The sequence below is a fragment of the Scyliorhinus torazame genome, chromosome 4 (genome assembly GCF_047496885.1).
Source record: "Scyliorhinus torazame isolate Kashiwa2021f chromosome 4, sScyTor2.1, whole genome shotgun sequence".
NCBI classification, from domain to species: Eukaryota; Metazoa; Chordata; class Chondrichthyes; order Carcharhiniformes; family Scyliorhinidae; genus Scyliorhinus; species Scyliorhinus torazame.
Window position 1 is genome coordinate 222,895,288 of NC_092710.1, and position 21,526 is coordinate 222,916,813.

At 48.3% G+C, this 21,526-nt stretch overlaps 1 protein-coding gene across 3 annotated transcripts in view; it reads left to right on the forward strand.

Annotated features, from left to right (window-relative positions):
* cep85l (centrosomal protein 85, like) overlaps positions 1 to 21,526 on the forward strand; it is a 447,302-nt gene that overhangs the window by 409,996 nt on the left and 15,780 nt on the right. For all 3 annotated transcript variants that reach the window (XM_072499390.1, XM_072499387.1, XM_072499389.1), the window contains exons 10-11: positions 16,283 to 16,333; positions 17,877 to 17,984. In XM_072499390.1, the coding sequence (XP_072355491.1) occupies positions 16,283 to 16,333; positions 17,877 to 17,984 (159 nt within the window). The remainder of the gene's footprint in view (positions 1 to 16,282; positions 16,334 to 17,876; positions 17,985 to 21,526) is intronic.

The following is a 21,526-nucleotide window of genomic DNA, read 5'->3' on the forward strand; positions in this document are numbered from 1 at the left end:
GATTTTTTGAAGGAGTAGAGGATGTGTGTGAGCGTTGCGGGGGGAGGGGGGGCCCGCAAATCACGTTCATATGTCTTGGTCCTGTCCAAAGCTAGGGGAGTACTGGAAGGAGGTGTTTAGGGTTATTTCCAAGGTGGTGCGTGTGAAACTGGACCCGGGTCCCCAGGAGGCCATATTCGGGGTGTCGGACCAGCCAGGGTTGGAAACGGGGGCGGAGGCAGATATCACAGCCTTCTGTGATATTTGTGATATGTGCCTCGTTGATCTCCCGAAGACGGATCCTGCTGGGATGGAGAGCAGCCTCTCCACCCAGTGCCCTGGCATGGCGGGGGGACCTGTTGGAATACTTGACCCTTGAGAAGGTTGAGTTCGAACTGAGGGGAAGCTCGGAGGGGTTCTACAAGTCATGGGCACTATTTATTATGCACTTTCAAGAACTGGATAACATCGAACATTAGTTGGGGTGGGGGGGAGGGGAGGGGGGTGGGGGGGTGAGGGGGGCTGTGTAGATTAAGGGTGACTATGGGTAATCCCTGATTCCTTTTTGTCATTTGTTTATGTAAACATGCGGGCTGATGTTTGGGGGTTGGTGGGCGGATGGGATCGTTGTTATTATGGGGATTGACATATCTTGCTGATTATTGTTTATTGTTGATGGGTGTAAATGCAGGAGAAAATGTGAAAAAGGAGGAGAATAAAAATATATATTTTTTAAAATCTAGCAAAGTTTACAGAGGTACATGATTATAATTCTTACAGCAGGTAATTCAGTTTTGTTGAGTGCCGAAAAAGGGGGCTCGAACTTTATCTTTCGGGAAGCGGGGGGCTTTTGCTCGCCATTTATGGAGTCGGAGTGTCTGAAAGACACTGCAGATTATTGCAATTACTAGAAGGGTCTCTACTGTGTATGAAAGAGGGTTCCAATTGGCAATGTTTGCGCACAAGTGGGGTGTCAGTGTCTATCTCTATGTGTGGTGTAGTGTCCAGGCTAGGGGTGTCATGTTATGTGGTGGTATTCGGGGCTGGTGTAGTGTGCATTAAAATAGTTTGTTGCGTGCGCAGTTATAGGAGTCCAGCGAAGATCAAAACATATGTCAGTGGTCCTTGCTTCATCTTGTCTTCTTCCGTGTTCCGTGTGATCCTGGGGGTGCAAGCATAATATCTGTTATTATCTTTGGTTAATATCTCGTTTTACTTGTCTTTCTCTCCTTAATCCACTTTCCCATTATGATTGTCACCATGTGTGACACAACTTTTTTTTGTTTAAATAACATTTTGAGAGACAAGACATGTCAAAAAAAAATTATTTTTAAGTGCAGAGATTCTCGCAACTGGTGGTCGATGCGGGGAGTGTACAGACAATTTCTCCAACCAGTCTTTTCTTTACTGCAACCATTGATGGTTGAGGCTCATCTTAACCAGCTGAATTTTAGGGAGGCCAGTTTTATAAAGTTTCTTCATCCCAGGGTCCAGAGGTAGTTCGCGTGTAGCAGCATATGTGGCAACCAAGTGTGTCAAACGTGTAAGTAGCAGGTGGGAAACGACCAGAGGGTCACGGAAGGTAAAGGAACGAGGGAGTGAGTGTACAGACTGTGACAAAGGGCATTCTTTAAAGCACAATAAAAGAGCAGAGAAGGGAAAACTAAGACCTGCCAAAGACAGTGAAAAGTGTAAAGAACCATTCCAGAGTACTCAAAGTGACGGGAACATGAGATGCATGTGGCCCGCGGCACGGCAAGAATGGGTGGAATCCCCGGGTAGGGCGGTGATCAGTGCCGTTGCTCCACTATCCGAGCTTAACAGACCGGATGCATTTGGAGTCCTCAGGTAGGGCGGGTACCTACTTGAGTGACCAAAATCAGCGGAAAGAATTTGTAGTCATATGAGATCCAACAATTGTACCTTTAACAGCCATTGGTCAGTAAATTGCGTCTGTGTCTCTGTGAGAAGAGTAAATATCAAGAAACTGGGTGTCAGGCCGACATGAATTAAAACCTTGTGACAAGAAGAAAAGAAGAAGGAAAAAGACGGGCAGGCTCCATCAGAAAGTAAGACACCGTAATTCTTATGCGGCATCTTTTCCTCATCATCTGGACAACTCAGGGTTCTGTACCAAACAGCGTTGTCAAAGCATTACCGAAACAAGAGTCAGTATCTGAATCATCCCCATCTCCCGGTTGCCAGACACGTGTCTGCCGTTTCTGTGCCATGGTCGTGTGGGCCGTCGGATAATCTGAATCGCATGCCTTACCAGTCTACAAGAGTTGTCGCGGTGCCAAAGAAGGGCTTGTTTGTTGTGAAGCTTAGGGGCGGTGGCAGTGAAGGGCAAGTTACTGTCATCGGGCGCTGGCTGTGGTGGTGGCTGTGGAAGGGGAGCTTGGAGGAGGGGCGAAGATATCCTTGTCATGGTTCCGGGGCCTGGGGTGACCGGGGGCAAAGAAATTGTACCGTTGGTTAGGGATAGCAATCAATTCGGGAAGGCTGTCGCTGTCGTCGGAGTCAAGCTCAAGGTGGACGGTCGCACCTGTGGGCGGAGACAATGTCGGGTCTGTGATCATGCTGGCAAGGCTGGGGGAGGGTTGGACTAGGTTGTCGATGGGCGGGGCGGAATCATCTCCTATTGCCAGAGAGATGTGGTGGGAGTGGCTACATTGGGATCCGTAGACATTGAGTTGGGTGATGTGGAACCAACCAGTTTTGCCATTGGGATACATTACCTTGTACACGGAGGGGCTCACTTTGTCCAAAATGGAGTCGGGTCCTGCAATTTTGGGGGCGAGGAAAGAACTGGGGTTGTAAAGGGAAACTATTACTTGCTGACCGTCTGTGTACTCTACGGGGTGGACAGTTTTGTCAAAGCAGGCTTTACTCTGCTTTTTTCTAGCGCCTAGTCGGACAGCTGCAGAGAGCTGTGCTGCTTTAATATTATCTGTAACTTGTTGGACTGCTATTTCATGGGTGTGGCCGGTGACTGTGGGGCTTGCCAAATCGAAACCTAATAAATATTCGATTGCCTTCATGGGTCGTCCGGTCATGAGAGTGTGGGGGTGAAACCTGTGGAACTGGAAACGGTGTTCCGAATAAACATGAGGGTGAATGGGAGAACTGTGTCCCATGTGGTGTTATTCTGCTGCACCATCTTTCTAATGGTCGCTTTTGAAGTGCAATTCATTCTCTCAACAATGCCGCTGGATTGGGGTGATATGCTATGTGGAATTTTTGCCTGATTCCAAAAATTGTTAGAACATTTTGCATGGCTCTGCCGGTGAAGTGGGAACCTTGGTCTGACTCAATGCTGCGGGGGAGACCCCAGGGTGTAAATATCTGTTGGGTCAAAATCTTAGCTGTGGCCTTTGCTGTATTTGTCCGTGAGGGAAATGCTTCTACCCATTTAGTAAAGGTGTTGATTACAACTAGCATGTACTTGAAACCATTTCTGCAAGGGGGGAGGGGACCAATATAGTCGAGTTGCAAATTTGTCCAAGGGCCATTAACAGGTCGGGTGTGATGTAATTGTCCTTTCTTTATGTACCGTTCGGGATTGTTTTGAGCACAGATAAGACAATTCTCTACATAATGTGTCACATCGGTTTCTAAATCGGGCCACCAACATAATGGTCTTAAATGGGCAATGGTATTGTCTATCCCCTGGTGTCCGTCATGAAACTGGTAAATTATCTGGTTTCTGTCCTGGGTGGGGGCCACAGCAATTCCATTTTTCAAAACTATGCCGTCCTGTACCGTCAGTGAGTCCTTCCATTTATCGTAGGGGGCTGGGAAGTTGCCGTCTAAAATCTGTTTGAGAGTGTCGTCTGCTTTTTGGACCTGCGATAGATCCTCAATATTGGCCTGGGAGACCTGGACTGAGTGTATCGGTTCGCTTGCTGGGGGCTGCCAAAAGTGACCATGGCGTGATCCTGCTTTGGCTAAGGCGTCTGCCTTTACATTACGGGGTGGGGATGAGCGATGATGGCGTCTTACTTTAACTATACTGTATGTGCGGTCTGAGGCTGTCCTAAGAATGTGTTTCAACAACGGGGCAAAGGGTAGGGGTTTTCCATCGGCTGAAACAAATCCTCTAGATTCCCACAGGGGCAGGAATTCTGTCAAGCAATTGCATACATATAGACTGTCTGAATGTATGTCTGCGGGGGTTGGGAAAGAATCTGGGTGTTGCACTACATATGCAATGGCTGCGAGTTCTGCTGCTTGTGAACCTAGGTAGCCGGGCAATTTTAAAGAGATTTCTTCTAATGCGCGACCCTGCGCGTCTTCTACATAAATTCCACAGCCAGTTATTCTCTTTCTATTTTCTATCGTGGAGGAACAGTCTACATAAATCTTTAAGGCGTTGCCTGTGGTCTGGGAATCCTGTGTTTTACTGCCTGCACCTGGGTGTAGTGACCTTGGAATAAAGGGTCCTGTGTGGTGTTTTGCTGCTATGATCTGGCACTCATGTGGGGTCCCTGCATACTGAAGATTGTCGGCCAGGAATGTGTGGGTCTTGGTACGTTTGACCGTAATGTCCCTTCCTTGTAACAGCAGTGTCCAGTGAGCTGCTCTGATTTGGTTGACTGAACCATCCTTTAATCTACCACCTAACAAGAGTTGCGTTGGGGAGTGCTCGGTTAAGATCGTGACTGGGTTAAGGCCTGTAATGTATGCGAAATACTGTACTGCCCAAAAGGCTGCGAGCAAGTGCTGTTCGCAGGCTGTAAATCCTTGCTCTATGGGATCCAATACTCTTGAGGCATAGGCTACAGGTCCTAAGCGATCATGGCGTTCTCTAAGGAGTACTGCTGATAGGGTTCGGTCGGTGATTGCCACTTCTATGGCATAGGGCGAGTGTGGGTCTGGAATTTGTCAAGCGGAGGCTGTGCCGAGGGCACGTTTTAATTAATCGATGGCGTCTGTGTGCTGAGGTAGCCATTCCAATGGGGCGTTCTTTTTAAGGAGTTCTGAGAGTGGGGTTGCATTTGTGGCAAAACCATCTATATGGTTCGTACAATATCCTACTAAACTTAGGAATGACTGGAGTGCAGTGACATTGTGGGGCAGGGGCAATTTAACGATTGATTTGATTCGTTTGTGTTCAATTTCTCTCTTCCCGTGGGTGATAATGGTGCCTAAATAAAGGACCTTTTCTTTTAATATTTGGGCTTTTTTTGGGTTGACCTTGCATCCAATGGATTACAAAAGACCTAGTAATTCTGATAGGAGCTGTATATGCTCTTCTTTTGTGTCTGTCTATAGGAGTAAGTCGTCCACATACTATATAAGGCATTCGGGTCGGGATAATTTGGAAAGTCCATTGGCCAATTGTCGGTGGAAAATGGAGGGGGAGTTGTTAAATCCTTGCGGGAGGCATGTCCACGTGTACTGCTGCCCTTGAAATGTAAACGCGGCATTATTTGTTGACGCTATGGGTCGAATAACTCCTTGGTCGAATAAACTATTGATAACTTTAGAAATCTCACTCTCGGCTTGCTGTGGGAAACCGTATTGCTTCTGTGGCTTTGGATTGGGACCTGAAATTGTGACCGTACCTGGGATCTTCCCACAATCGTGTTTGTGTTGTGCGAACGAAGCTTTGTGTTTCACGAGGACCTCTCTAATTGTTTGGTCTGTACTAATTGTTTGCGGATCAAACCAATAGTCTCCTACTGAGCAAATCCTATGTTCATAATCCCCTACTGTGAGCGTAGCGGGGACTCTGGCTGCTTTGGCCATTCTCCATACACATTTATTCACTGGATCAAAGGAACGATTATGGGAGCTCATAAAATCGATTCCTAGAATGTGCTTGGCTGTTGGGGCAAGTCGACTAAAACAACGGGGTGCCTGGTGCTAATGTTCCCTATCTGAATATCTACGGGGGCTGTGATGTATCCCTGTTGTATGTATCTGGTAAATCCACTAAGGGTGATGGTGTCTGCGGTGGGCCATTTATTACGTTGAAACATGGTAGAGGAGTTTAAAGTGGTGCGGGATGCACCTGTGTCCCAAAGAAATTTGACTGGATGTCCCCGGATGGTGCCTGTGACTACTGGTCTGCCTGCTTTGTCCCAGAGTGTGTCGCAGACCGAAGTTGAGGAGCCCGAACACAGTCAATCTTTGGTGTTGACCGCTGAATTGTCTGAACGGGCACTAACACTATGTATGGGCCTAACATTGTTCCTAGGTGGGGGGTTTGATGGTTGGTGTCGACGCTAGTTCGGGGGTGTTTTGGCGGCATTCGCGGGCGTAATGTCCCATGTGTCCACAATTGTAGCACCGTCATGGTGCCTGTGCTCTAGGGTGCTGTCTTTCATGTCTACCATCATTTATCCATGCTGGGTCCTGGCTAGTCCTGACTGGGTGCATGTTTGCTTCCATCTGTTCCTGATCTGCCTGGCTGTGTAGGGATTGTTCCCAAGCTCGGAGAGTCTCTTTAAAACTCAAACTTCATTATGTGTGTGGTCTGCAGGGTCGTAATTCACACAAGCCTTTTGGCTTGCTTCTGTGGCATGCAAGACTAAAGTGCGGGACCATTTAGTGTCATCCTCATTTAAGTGTGCACGGTTCAAATCCCCAAATACTGCCTTAAAATGGATCCAAAGGTGACCTGCAAATGCGGTTGGATGCTCTCCCTTCTTTTATCTACAACAGTTCAAACCCTCAACTGGATCTCCCGGTTGTACCCGATTGAATCCAAAATGGCCGTGTTCATCTCCTGTAGGATTCCTCCTGCTACATTTTGGGGTTCAGGCAAAGCTGATCTTACGGACTGGCTCAGGCTCATAACTATGAGTTTAACTTCCTCTCTTTCGTCTATACCGTACATAACTTTCTGTTGGCGCACTTCCTCAAAGAGGTTGTGCGGGTCTGCGGTGGGCTGAAATGGAACAATTTTGGTGCAAGCATCTCTCAACTGGGTTATGTATAATGGGGTGGTGTGAACAAAATCAGGCTCCTCCTGATCCGAGGACTTGGCTGTGTGGTGACCGGATTAATGGGGGGGGTGTGCTGCCTGTGCAGTCGGTGGTGTGGGTGCTTTCCTTTTTGGGGCATGGGGGCCTCGATTCTGATTTCCTGTATCCTCAACATATCTCTGGGTGCTTTCATTTAATTCTTGCCAATCGGGAGCATCTTCCTCATCTAAATTCTTGCCAAAGGTATACCTAAATTCATTCTGCACTGAGAGCGGTGACTGTAACTTCTCTGTCTGTTGTCGGCATTTCGCGTGGTCTACTGTACTCTGTCTCTGTTCTTTCGTGGAGCTGTGGAGCGCTCGCAAAGTTGCTTTTAAATCCGCGCATTGACTGGTTAACTGTGCTATCTGCTGTTTGTCTCTTCTCTTACCAGGATTGCGCGCTGTGTATCTTGGTAGGCTTTATCATACTGGGTCTGAAAGCTGCTAAGGTGAACTGAACAAGATTGGTGTGCACGTTTCACATCAGCCATCTCCTTATCTTTAGCTGATCTCTTTCACTACTGTTTCCCTCGTTCTTTTCTTCTTTAGAACATAGAACATAGAACGATACAGCGCAGTACAGGCCCTTCGGCCCATGATGTTGCACCGAAACAAAAGCCATCGAACCTACACTATGCCATTATCATCCATATGCTTATCCAATAAACTTTTAAATGCCCTCAATGTTGGTGAGTTCACTACTGTTGCAGGTAGGGCATTCCACGGCCTCACCACTCTTTGCGTAAAGAACCTACCTCTGTCCTATATCTATTACCCCTCAGTTTAAAGCTATGTCCCCTCGTGCCAGCCATTTCCATCCGCGGGAGAAAGCTCTCACTGTCCACCCTATCTAACCCCCTGATCATTTTGTATGCCTCTATTAAGTCTCCTCGTAACCTTCTTCTCTCCAACGAAAACAACCTCAAGTCCATCAGCCTTTCCTCATAAGATTTTCCCTCCATACCAGGCAACATCCTGGTAAATCTCCTCTGCACCCGCTCCAAAGCCTCCACGTCCTTCCTATAATGCGGTGACCAGAACTGTACGCAATACTCCAAATGCGGCCGTACAAGAGTTTTGTACAGCTGCAACATGACCTCCTGACTCCGGAACTCAATCCCTCTACCAATAAAGGCCAACACTCCATAGGCCTTCTTCACAACCCTATCAACCTGGGTGGCAACTTTCAGGGATCTATGAACATGGACACCTAGATCCCTCTGCTCATCCACACTTCCAAGAACTTTACCATTAGCCAAATATTCCGCATTCCTGTTATTCCTTCCAAAGTGAATCACCTCACACTTCTCTACATTAAACTCCATTTGCCACCTCTCAGCCCAGCTCTGCAGCTTATCTATGTCCCTCTGTAACCTGCTACATCCTTCCACACTGTCGACAACACCACCGACTTTGGTGTCGTCTGCAAATTTACTCACCCACCCCTCTGCGCCTTCCTCTAGGTCATTGATAAAAATGACAAACAGCAACGGCCCCAAAACAGATCCTTGTGGTACGCCACTTGTAACTGAACTCCATTCTGAACATTTCCCATCAACCACCACCCTCTGTCTACTTTCAGCTAGCCAATTTCTGATCCACATCTCTAAATCACCCTCAATCCCCAGCCTCCGTATTTTCTGCAATAGCCTACCGTGGGGAACCTTATCAAACGCTTTACTGAAATCCATATACACCACATCAACTGCTCTACCCTCGTCTACCTGTTCAGTCACCTTCTCAAAGAACTTGATAAGGTTTGTGAGGCATGACCTACCCTTCACAAAGCCATGCTGACTATCCCTGATCATATTATTCCTATCTAGATGATTATAAATCTTGTCTCTTATAATCCCCTCCAAGACTTTACCCACTACAGACGTGAGGCTCACCGGTCTATAGTTGCCGGGGTTGTCTCTGCTCCCCTTTTTGAACAAAGGGACCACATTTGCTATCCTCCAGTCCTCTGGCACTATTCCTGTAGCCAATGATGACATAAAAATCAAAGCCAAAGGTCCAGCAATCTCTTCCCTGGCCTCCCAGAGAATCCTAGGTTAAATCCCATCAGGCCCCGGGGACTTATCTATTTTCAGCCTGTCCAGAATTGCCAACACCTCTTCCCTACGTACCTCAATGCCATCTATTCTAATAACCTGGGTCTCAGCATTCTCCTCCACAACATTATCTTTTTCCTGAGTGAATACTGACGAAAAATATTCATTTAGTATCTCGCCTATCTCTTCAGACTCCACACACAACTTCCCATCCCTGTCCTTGACTGGTCCTACTCTTACCCTAGTCCTTATTCCTGACATACCTATAGAAAGCTTTTGGGTTTTCCTTGATCCTACCTGCCAAATACTTCTCATGTCCCCTCCTTGCTCGTCTTAGCTCTCTCTTTAGATCCTTCCTCGCTACCTTGTAACTATCCATCGCCCCAACTGAAACTTCACACCTCATCTTCACATAGGCCTCCTCCTTCCTCTTAACAAGAGATTCCTCCTCTTTGGTAAACCACGGTTCCCTCGCTCTACGCCTTCCTCCCTGCCTGACCGGTACGTACTTATCAAGAACACGCAGTAGCTGATCCTTGAACAAGCTCCACTTATCCAGTGTGCCCAACACTTGCAGCCTACTTCTCCAACCTATCCCCCCCAAGTCACGTCTAATGGCATCATAATTGCCCTTCCCCCAGCTATAACTCTTGCCCTGCGGTGTATACTTATCCCTTTCCATCACTAACGTAAACGTCACCGAATTGTGGTCACTGTCCCCAAAGTGCTCTCCTACCTCCAAATCCAACACCTGGCCTGGTTCATTACCCAAAACCAAATCCAACGTTGCCTCGCCTCTTGTTGGCCTGTCAACATATTGTGTCAGGAAACCCTCCTGCACATACTGTACAAAAAATGACCCATCTAATGTACTTGAACTATATCTTTTCCAGTCAATATTTGGAAAGTTAAAGTCTCCCATAATAACTACCCTGTTACTTTCGCTCTTATCCAGGATCATCCTCGCCATCCTTTCTTCTCCATCCCTAGAACTATTTGGAGGCCTATAGAAAACTCCCAAAAGGGTGACCTCTCCTTTACTGTTTCTAACCTCAGCCCATACTACCTCGGAAGATGAGTCCCCATCTAGCATCCTCTCCGCCACCGTAATACTGCTCTTGACTAGCAGCGCCACACCTCCCCCTCTTTTGCCTCCTTCTCTGAGCTTACTAAATCACCTAAACCCCGGAACCTGCAACATCCATTCCTGTCCCTGCTCTATCCATGTCTCCGAAATGGCCACAACATCGAAGTCCCAGGTACCAACCCATGCTGCCAGTTCCCCTACCTTATTTTGTATACTCCTGGCATTGAAGTAGACACACTTCAAACCACCTACCTGAACACTGGCCCCCTCCTGCGACGTCAAATCTGTGCTCCTGACCTCTATACTCTCATTCTCCCGTACCCTAAAACTACAATCCAGGTTCCCATGCCCCTGCTGCATTAGTTTAAACCCCCCCAAAGAGCACCAACAAACCTCCCCCCCCAGGATATTTGTGCCCCTCAGGTTCAGATGTAGACCATCCTGTCTGTAGAGGTCCCACCTTCCCCAGAAAGAGCCCCAGTTATCCAGAAATCTGAATCCCTCCCGCCTGCACCATCCCTGTAGCCACGTGTTTAATTGCTCTCTCTCCCTATTCCTCATCTCATTATCACGTGGCAGGGGCAACAACGCAGAGATAACAACTCTGTTCTAGTTCTGAGCTTCCATCCTAGCTCCCTGAAAGCCTGCCTGACATCCTTGTCCCCTTTCCTACCTATGTCGTTAGTGCCAACGTGGACCACGACTTGGGGCTGCTCCCCCTCCCCCTTAAGGACCCGGAAAACACAGTCCGAGACATCGCGTACCCTTGCACCTGGGAGGCACCATACCAAACGTGAGTCTCTCACGCTCCCACAAAATCTCCTATCTGTGCCCCTGACTATTGAGTCCCCAATTACTAATGCTCTGCTCCTCTTCCCCCCTTCCCTTCTGAGCAACAGGGACAGACTCCGTGCCAGAGGCCCGTACCCCATGGCTTACCCCTAGTAAGTCGTCCCCCCCACAAGTATCCAAAGCGGTATACTTGTTTCTCAGGGGAACGACCGCAGGGGATCCCTGCACTGACTGCTTCTTCCCAGTCCCTCTTACAGTTACCCATCTATCTCCAATCTTTAGTGTAACTAATTCCCTGAAGCTGCTATCTATGACCCCCCTCTGCCTCCCGAATGATCCGAAGTTCTTCCAACTCCAGCTCCAGTTCCCTAACTCGGTCTTGGAGGAGCTGGAGTTGGCAGCACTTCCTGCAGGTAAAATCAGCAGGGACACTAACGGCATCCCTCACCTCAAACATCCTGCAGGAGGAACATTGCACTCCCTTCCCTGCCATCCCTCTAACTTTCAACCAAGATCTGGCTAACAACTAAATTTAAAAAAATAATAATAATAATAATAATACAATATGGTACTTACCTCGTTTAAAAAAGGCCCTTGGGACAAAGATCGGGAGGCACTGAAAAACAACCAGAAACCTCGGGAGGACCGTCATTTTCACGGTCTGTACTCTCCCTGCCAGTGATAGCGGGAGCAAGTCCCACCTTCCAAAGTCCTGCTTCATCTGTTCTACTAGCCGGGTCAAATCTAGTTTATGTAACAGCCCCCAGTCCCGTGCCACCTGGATTCCCAAATAGCAAAAGCTCCCTCTCAACACTCTGAACGGCAGCTCTCCCAATCTCCTCTCCTGCCGTGCCTGGATCGCAAACATCTCGCTTTTCCCCATATTCAATTTGTACCCCGAAAACCAGCCAAATTCCCCTAAAATCCTCATAATATCTCCCATCCCCCCAACAGGTCAGAAATATACAGGAGCAGGTCGTCGGCATGTTCTACCCCCCTCGGACCAACCCCTTCTAGTCCCTTGAAGCCCTTAGCGCCATCTCCAGTGGGAAGAGGGGGCATCCCTGCCTTTCCCCCGGTAAAATTTAAAATAGTCCGATGTCAACCGATTCCAACTGGAAAATAGTTTCATTCCACCCGGTCGAAGGCCTTTTCTGCGTCCATCGCGACCACTACTTCTACCTCCCTCTCCTCTGGGCATAATGATCACGTTTAAGAGCCTTCTAACGTTGGCCGTTAGCTGTCTGACTTTAACCCCGTCTGGTCCTCTCCTATCACCTCTGGGACACAATCTTCTATCCTTGAGGCCAAGATTTTAGCCAACAGTTTGGCATCAACATGCAAGAGGCAGATTGGCCAGGATGACCCGCATAAGTCTGGGTCCTTCTCCCGCTTCAAGATCAGTGAGATCGAGGCCTGTGACATTGTCGGGGGAAGACCCCCCGCTCCCTTGCCTCATTAAATGTCCTCACCAGCAGTGGGCCCAGCATCTCAGAGAACTTCCACTGGGTAGCCGTCGGATCCCGGGGCCTTACCTGACTGCATGGCCTCCAACCCCTCTGCTATTTCTTCAATCCCGATCGGGGCTCCCAACCCCTCCACCAGCCCTTCCTCCACCTTCGGCAACTTCAACTCACCCAGGAACTGTCTCATGCCCTCTACCCAGCTGGGGGTTCCGACTCATATAGCCAGCTATAAAAGTCCTTAAACACCCTGTTCACCCCTGCTGCATCCAAGACCGTGTTCCCAGCTCTGTCCTTCACTCTATCTATCTCCCTGGCCGCCTCCCTTTTCCTTAGCTGGTATGCAAGCATTCTGCTGGACTTCTCTCCATACCCATATACCGCCTTCCCCGCAGACAACAGACCAGACACCATCTGTAGCTTCCGCCGCTCCTTCTGCACTGTAAATTCTATGATTCTATGATTCAGTAACCCTGCCTCTGGGGCCTCCGCATATCTCCTGTCTAGCTGGAGTATTTCCCCAACCAACCTATCTATCTCTGCGCTTTCCACCTTCCTCCTGTGGGCATGTATTGATATTAGCTCCCCTCTAACCACTGCCTTCAGCGCTTCCCAAACCATTGCTGCCGAGACGTCCCCCGTGTCGTTTATTTCCAGATAGTTCTGGATGGACTTCCTCACACGCCCGCACACCCCTTAGCAGTCCTACGTCCAATCTCCATTGCGGTCGCTGGCCCCCCTCCTTGCACACCTGTAGATCCACTCAATGTGGGGCATGGTCCGAATCAGCAATCGCCGAATGCTCGACATTTACCACCCCCGCCAGTAGAGCCCTGTTCAGGATTTAAAAATCGATCCGGGAGTATACTTTGTGTACGTGCGAAAAGAAAGAAAAATCCTTCGCTCTTGGCTGACCAAACCACCATGGGTCTACCCCACCCATCTGCTCCATAAACTCCTTTAGTTCCTTCGCCATTGCTGGCACCCTCCCTGTCTTTGAGCTCGACCGGTCCAATCTTGGATCAATGACCGTATTAAAGTCTCCCCCCACACCCCATGATCAGCTTGTGTGAATCCAGGTCAGGGATCTTCCCTAACACCCATCTTATTAACACCGCATCATCCCAGTTTGATGTGCAGCCATTCACGAGCATCACTGGCATTCCCTCCAACTTCCCGCTGCCCCCCATAGCCGCAACTATTTTCCCCACCTCAAATGACACCCGTTTATTAATCAGGATCGTGACCCCTCTAGTCTCAGAGTTCAATCCCTGAGTAGGGATGGGAGTGCCCTACCCACCCCTTCCTCAATCTGGTCCGATCTATTACCCTCAAGTGTGTCTCCTGTAGCATTACAATGTCTGCCTTCAATCCCTTCAAATGCGTGAACACGCGAGCCCTCTTAAACGGCCATTCAGCCCTCTAACGTTCCACGTGAGCAGCCTGACCGGGAGGCACCTCGCCCTCCACCCCCCCACCCCCGCTGACGATCAACCATCACCCCTCCTAGGCCAGCCTCCAGCTCGCGCTCTGTGCCCCCGCAGGCCCGCTCTTCGGCACCCTCCGACCTCGACCTCCCATTTGTCTCACAGCAACAATCCCTCCCCTTTCAGCAGAGAAATTACTCCCCCCCCCCCCCCCCCCCGCACCCCACTCCCATTAACAACACACCTTCCAACCCCCTTTAGCAAACTTATCATCTGCTTACCCCCCCCCCCCCCCCCCGCCCCCCCCACTGCGCATCCGTAAGCTAGCCCGCCCAGCTAGCCTGGTAGCTCCTCCCAATGGCGCCAAACATCCTCCCCACTATTGTTCCCCCCTCCCCCACTCGGGCATACATATTCAAAAAACACAGTTCCAACCAAACACAAAGAAAAGACAAAGACGATTCACCCACCCTTCTCCCACCAGTACCAGGTTAACTTACAAACCTGAGCAACAGCCCAAGAATCAATATAAAAAACATTTCACATACAGTTCAAAAGCGAGAATAACTTTAACAAAATCGATACAGCATTACCCGTCCAAAGAGTTCAGTGTCCTCAGTCACCTGCAAGCCCTTCACTTTTAATAAAGTCCATCGCCTCGTCTGGCGACTCAAAATAGAGTTCCCGAACTTCAAAAGTGACCCATAAACAAGCTGGATATAACAGTCCAAACTTCACATTCTTCTTGAAAAGGGCCGATTTTATTTGGTTGAATCCTACTCTTCTTTTGGCCAGAGCCATACCCAGGTCCTGGTAGATACGCAGCATGCTGCTCTCCCACCTGCAGCTCCATGTCTGCTTGGCCCACCACAAAATCTGTTCCTTATCCAGGAACTGGTGCATTCGCACCACCATCGCCCTCGGCGGGTCGTTCACACACGGTCTCCTCACAAGCGTTCTGTGCACTCTATCCACTTCCAAGGGTTGAGCAAACGCCTCATCACCCATTCATTTCTCGTGCATATTCGCCACATAGGCCCTTGCGTCTGTTCCCCTCACAGACCTTGGGTAAGCCGATGATCCTCAAGTTCTGTCGACGGGACCTGTTCTCCAGGTCCTCCACCTTCTCCTGCAGCCTTTTCTGCTGATCCCTCATCAGCCCCCCCTGTAACTCCAGCACAGTTAGGTGTTCCTCATGCTCAACCACCTTCTCCTCAACCTTCTGGATCGCCCGACCTTGAGCCCCCAGTCTCTGCTCCACCCGGTCGATCGATGCCTTTATTGGGTCTAGACCTTCCTCCTTTTGCTTGGCGAAACCGTCCTTAATAAATTTCACCACCTGGTCCATTGACCACTGGGCCGTTGAGCCAGTACCCTGCACCTCCGCCATGTCTTTCTGTGCTGTGGGTTTTACACGTGCCTTCTCTACTTGATTCTTCTTTCTTATACAGTCGCTTCTCGTCCACGTCTCCATATACTGGTGTGGGATTCCTCCTCATTGCCCTATCCACTCCCAAATTTGAAATAAAGTCAGGGAGAAAGGTCCAAAAGATCCGTCATGAGCGGGCGCTACCAAATCTGTGACCTCCTACTCCATGACCGCCACCGAAAGTCCTCGTAGTGCTCTTTCTTTTACTTGCATTTGTTATTTCTTGATTTAAACTCTTTCCTCCAGTGTAGCCATTTTATGGGTGCCTACACAATCCTCCTCTGTTCCCAACGCTGTCAATGGGAATTGCTATTGAAGCCCCCCCCCCCCTCATACCACTGGGAATCCCATGGCTGGGAGTGTGCTGTGGAGGGACCAAAGAATTCCGCAGTTAGTGAACGGATGGAGAATTTTGGTCTCGGTCTTTCTTTCCCGCCTTCTTCCGAATGTGTCTGTCTCTGTCTTTCCCTCTCTTCATTCTGTTTCATATTTCTTGCCTTACCCCCGATCCTTGTATTCCTTTGTCCTATGTGTGTGCCTCTTTCGCCCCCTTCTTCACCCACTCTTCCATATTTCTCCCACTCTCATACTACTTTCACCTCTAATTCTGTGTGTGAATCATCCTATCTATCTTCTCCTTCTGCATATCTGTACCAATCTGGTGTCCTGTTTTCCCCTTCTCTCTTCCTTTGTCAGATCTTTCATGTTCCTTCTGTTTCCCTCCCTCCTTTTGTCTCTTTTTCTCTTACCTTTCTTCTCTGTTTTCCTTCCTCCCCTCATTGCCGTTATTTGAGAAATTGCCTGAAGAGCATATGCTGAAATGTGCTGGTGCTGAACCAGTAACATGTAGGTTTGGCTTCTGTATCTTTACCTCCTACAGGCCTGTGTTTATACATGTCTACTTGCTTGAAATAGAATTTGGAAGTTAACCAGGAGAAATATGCTGCCACTGGTGAAAGTGCCAGGCTTCATGGCAGCATGAACAATATGATGATGAAGTGAGTGTGAATCTCAGTTGTCGGGCCAGAGCCAGTGCACTGATGCATAGTTTCTTGTTTGGTTTTACTTTTGGCTGCAGGTCATTGAAGATCAAAAACAGCAAATAGAAAAATGTAACCTGGAGAAACAGGTAAATTACTTTCTGCAGTAGGAAAATGTGCTCTGATAAAGAGTTCTCTATACCCGACACTAAAACAAGTGATTTTCAATTCCTTGTTCAGCATAAAGGTGTCAACCTAATAATCTTACAGGAATTCCATGTAAAATATATAATCAATTGTCAGGAGTAATTGGGGGAATATCTGTATTACAATTGTTGTGACACCCATGGCCTGTGAATGGTTAATTCCACCCCACTTGACCCGGAGTCGCAATGAGCGTGAAAATAACTTTAAAATACCCAATACCTACAGTCACCAGGTTTATAAATTTAAAAATAATTAACTTTTTATTAACTATAAATTTATTTTTAAAAAGAAATTAAAGTACACAATTCTTCTTTTCCCATTAAGGGGCAATTTTAGCATGCTCAATCTACCTACCCTGCACATCTTTGGGTTTGTGGGGTTGTGGCCCACACAGACACGGGAAGAATGTGCAAATTCTATACAGAATCCCGTGGCCAGGATTGAACCGAGGTCCTCGGCGCTGTGAGGCAGCAGTGCTAACCATTGCACCACCATGTCACCCTGCAGCAACTATAATTAAATAGGCAACAAATACAACTGGTTAACTGCCATTTAACCACCGCCCTCACATTTTAATTCACCCAACCCTCGCTTAGGTGCCATAAAGTCTGGGGTCTTCTGTCCAAAATACAAAACTTTATAACACTGTTCTATTTTGACACTTTGAGTTCCTTACTTCCTCTGCTTGATTTCAAGATATGTCTCCATTTCCGATCCATAGACCAAAAAAGATAAAGACAAAATAAAAGAAATAGGAACTAAGAGAATCAACAGGGAGGGCCCTGACACAATAGGCTGATAAACAGCTGTCAGTGTGGATTCAGTAAGGACATCTGCCTGGTCAATAACAATGAAATGAAATGAAAATCGCTTATTGTCAGAAGTAGGCTTCAATGAAGTTACTGTGAAAAGCTAGTTGCCACATTCCGGCGCCTACTCGGGGAAGCTGGTACAGGAATTGAACCGTGCTGCTGGCCTGCCTTGGTCTGCTTTAAAAGCCAGCTATTTAGCCCAGTGTGCTAAACCAGTCCCTGCTGGGAAACAAGCAATCACTCTTTGGATGTCCAAGGTCCATTTGATGTAATTTTCAGGTAACCTTGTGAATTGGGCATCCAGTGTTTGCACAGAAGGGTGTATTTGCTTCATCCACAAATAAAGATCCGGATAAGTGAGCACTCTTTCCATTCCCAGCCAGGGTCCGATAACACAGTACAGTCTAGGGAATAACCTTGGGACATTCATGGTCAATATAACTCAGCCCATTACTGTTTGAATGAGTTCGGCAAACTTTTCGCAAATTTTCATTTTCTAATCTCTGAGTGAATCTCAGTGAAGCATTCTAATATCGTAAGATTTGTTTACTTATCCAAATGTAAACTTGTGTCTACTACCATCCAATGTGCAAAATGTATGATACAAGGAGGTTAGTTGTTACAGTGCTGTTTTTTGATCTGATGTTCACCAACTGCTGTGATACATTTGAAGGCTTTAGAGGAAAGGTTGACACAAGAAAAGTCTGCCTCACAGACCTTCCGGAAGGAGCTTGGAGATACACAGAAGAATCTGCAGCTACTAAAGGAACTAATGGAAGACGTGAGTAGACATACTGCATTACCTCTGTTGTATGGTTGATTTGTATAATGGTAGTTTTATTATAAAATTCATTAGCAACGAATTGCATTAATGTAAAACCTTTACCATGGCACGATATCTTAAGGTGCTCAACAATTGTGTTACCAATAAAAACTTTTTGACATTGAGCCGCAGATGGAGATTTAGGGCTGGATCCTCCACTGCTCGTCGCCAGTAGCCTGTTTCTCAATTGAGCGTCAGCCTAAAGATAAGATTGGCGCCTTCTGGTACCCCAGTACCTGCCAGCGGCAGCGAGCTTCACGCCCCGCATTGGTGGCTCATTTTCACCCATTTGCATCTGACTACAGGCTGGAAGCCTGATTCTCCAGGCCCCTATGATGCTCCAGGTCTCTCAGTCAGGAGTCACATGTGCATGGATTGGCACAGGTATTTTCAAGCATGGCCCTGACGTGTTGGACCCCGCGGTGGGTCAAGGGGATCAGTGCGTGATGAAGGTGCCCCCCCCACAAAGTCCCCCTCTGCTCCACAATGCAAATCCTACCTCCGCCAGACTGTTTCCTATCAGAACACTTCTCAGCCCCCAAATCATACCCCCAGATCCCCCATCAGACCCCCCGTTCTTCCATCAGACTCAACCCATCAGAGACACCCATCAGATCCCCACCAGCCTCTACCTCCCCCATCCATCACACCCCCCATCAGGGACCCCTGCCTGAAAGCTGAAGAGCAATTTAAGCAGTAGGGTGGAATATCACTGCACTTTCACTTAACATCTAGTGAGTAGACATTACCACTGCTGTGTGGTTATTTGGCTGCCTCAGACAAATGTGTTCAAAGCAGCAGCTGTTACAAGTGTCCTAGAGGCTTGAACGCCCAGTGCACCTCAAAGGGTTTGAAATCCCTTGACAGCCTTTGAAATGCAGATCTTCCATTCAATTTAAGAGAGCAATACATTGCATTAGCCAGTGATTGACAGTTTTGATACTCGAGAGACAGTTGTTGGTAGATTGTTGATCGATCTTTCCCTTCACGCTTGAATGCATCCCTAGTTCCCTGCTTTGATCTAACCAAAATGCCCATACACTCTCTTGCTATGGCTGACAGACCCACACCACATCAAAAACAGTTAAGTGCTTTGACTGTCTCTCTTTAGCAGCAGAAGGCACTTAGCTGCTTTTGATGTGGTGAGGACCTGTCAATCATAGCAAGATAATCGACTCCAGAGGAGCACTTAGTCTCCTGAACTGAGATCCCAGTCCATAAGGATCAAAAAGCTTGCTCAAGCAATTAGTTTTAAGGAATATTTTAAAGGAAGACAAGAGAAACAGAGAGGTTATAAAGCAACTTCCATAGCTGAGAGTCAAGGCAACTGGACACCTAAGGCGGAATTATTAAAATCATGAATGCGATGCCTTTTGGGGGGCTGCTGGGGGGGGGGGGAAGGGGGGGCACCCACGCTAGCTGACTAAAGTCGTCTAGTGAATGGAGGTGAGGTGAGAGGAGGGCTGCGGATATTGGAGCCTGGTTAGCAGGTTTTGATGGGCCTACAAGGCGTGTTGCTCGTTTTAGCCTTAGTTTAATTGCTCTTATTCTGTCACCTTTGCTCTTGAGTCGCCAGGTATCTTTCTGATACCGCCACGTGGTTCAAGTCCGAGTAATGATCAATAATCCAACACACCGCTTAGGAAGAGTTAAATCAACGCACATTTATTATATACAGCAATCAATACTTATACAGTAATTCTACTTCTAAGCTACTTCCTACAACTAACAGGCCAATACTTAACTTTGGAAATGGCCCACCAGTTCAGGGAAACGAATGGCCTTTCGTATGGGTTCTGAGCCTGCGGGATTCGAAGCTGGTACAGGTCGATAGTCAGGAGCACCTATCTCGTAGCGAGCGTTGAAGTAAGACTTACGTTTCTTGAGACTGTTGTAGAGGGTTAGCAGAAGGGTCTTGAAGGGTGCGGAGAGGAGAAGAAGGGTCGATTTGAACTTGGCCCCTATTCTTATAGTCCCCAGGTGCTTCCCGCCTCTCGGGGCGGACCTCGAACCTGGTTCCAAGTGATTGGACTTGGTCCCAATCACTTGGTTCGATATTCTCCAATGCTGGAGCGATTCCTTGATCGAGGGGTGGTCATTCACCTCTCTTTGTGTAAGCTCCTGCTGGCGCCGAAAAGTCTGGGTTGGCTTTGTGTTTCAAATTTGTAGCATATTGTTCCCGGGATTGCTACTTACTATGCAGATGGCTGGTGTGTTGTTGTGTTGATGGCTGCAGGTATCGATTCGGTCTGGCTTCCCCAGAGGCGAATACACTGTTTTACCTGCAGCTGTCTGTTTGAGTCCTGTTGGCTGATTTTCCCATCAGCCTCTTCCGTTCCCCATTTTAAATCGGGGTTTGGCCATTCTAATCGGGAGTCAGCCATTTTACATGGGTGGGGGGGAAAGGGATCGATACTGGGAGATGTTTTTGTCGAGAGGAAGTGCGGGGGGATTCTGGGAAGGGGGGAAGGGGTTCGATGTTAACAATGGATAGGGGCGGGTCAGGCTCATGGTGCAGGGCCCGGTGGTATGATGACGGTGGATAAGAAGGGGGGGGGGTGAGAGACCCCCAGTTAGGATAGTCACGTGGAGTGTGAGGGGGTTCAGAGGTCCAGTCAAGTGGTCACGGGGCTTGCGCATCTTAAAAGTTTGAAAGCCGATGTCGCAATCCTGCAGGAGACTCACTTGAGGGGGAAGGACCAGGTGAGACGTAAAAAGGGCTGGATTAGTCAGGTGTTTCACTCTGGATTTGACGGAAGGGCTCAAGGGGTAGCGGCAATGGTCAGCAAAAGAGCACAGTTCCAGATGGAGAATGTGGTTGCAGATCAGGGGGGTAGATATGTGATTGTGACAGGGGCACTGGAGGGGAGGTTAGTGGTACTGCTAAGTGTATATGGTCCCAATTGGGACGATGTGGGATTCGCGAAGAAGGTGTTTGGGTCCATCCCCAACCTGGACACATACAAACTGATAGTGGGGGAGGACTGGAAGTTGTGCGGGAGCCAAGGTTGGACAGGTCACGGCCGTGCTCGCTGGTCCCATCCGGGGGGGGGGGGGGGGGGGGGGTGCAAAGACGTTGGCTAAGCTAATAGTGGAAATGGGAGGGTGGACCCTTGGAGGTTTCTGCACCCGAGGGAGCGGGAGTACTCGTTTTTCTCGGCAGTCCGTAAGGTATACTCGCGGATCAGCTTTTTCATGGTGGGAAAGGCCTTGCTGGCTGAGGTTAAAGGGTTGGAGTACTCAGCAATTGCAGTATCAGATCATGCTCCGCATTGGGTGGATATGGTACTGGAGAAGGGGGTAGTACAGACGCCGAGAGGCGAATTCGATGTGGGACTGTTGGGGGTCCGAGGGTTCTGTGATAAAATTGAAAAGGTACTTAAGGAATATGTAGGTTTCAACTGTATGGGTGAGGTGTTGAAGGCAGTTGTCTGGGAAGCTCTAAAGGCGGTGGTGAGGGGTGAGGTGATCTTGTTTAAGGCCAGAGTGGAAAAAGAGGA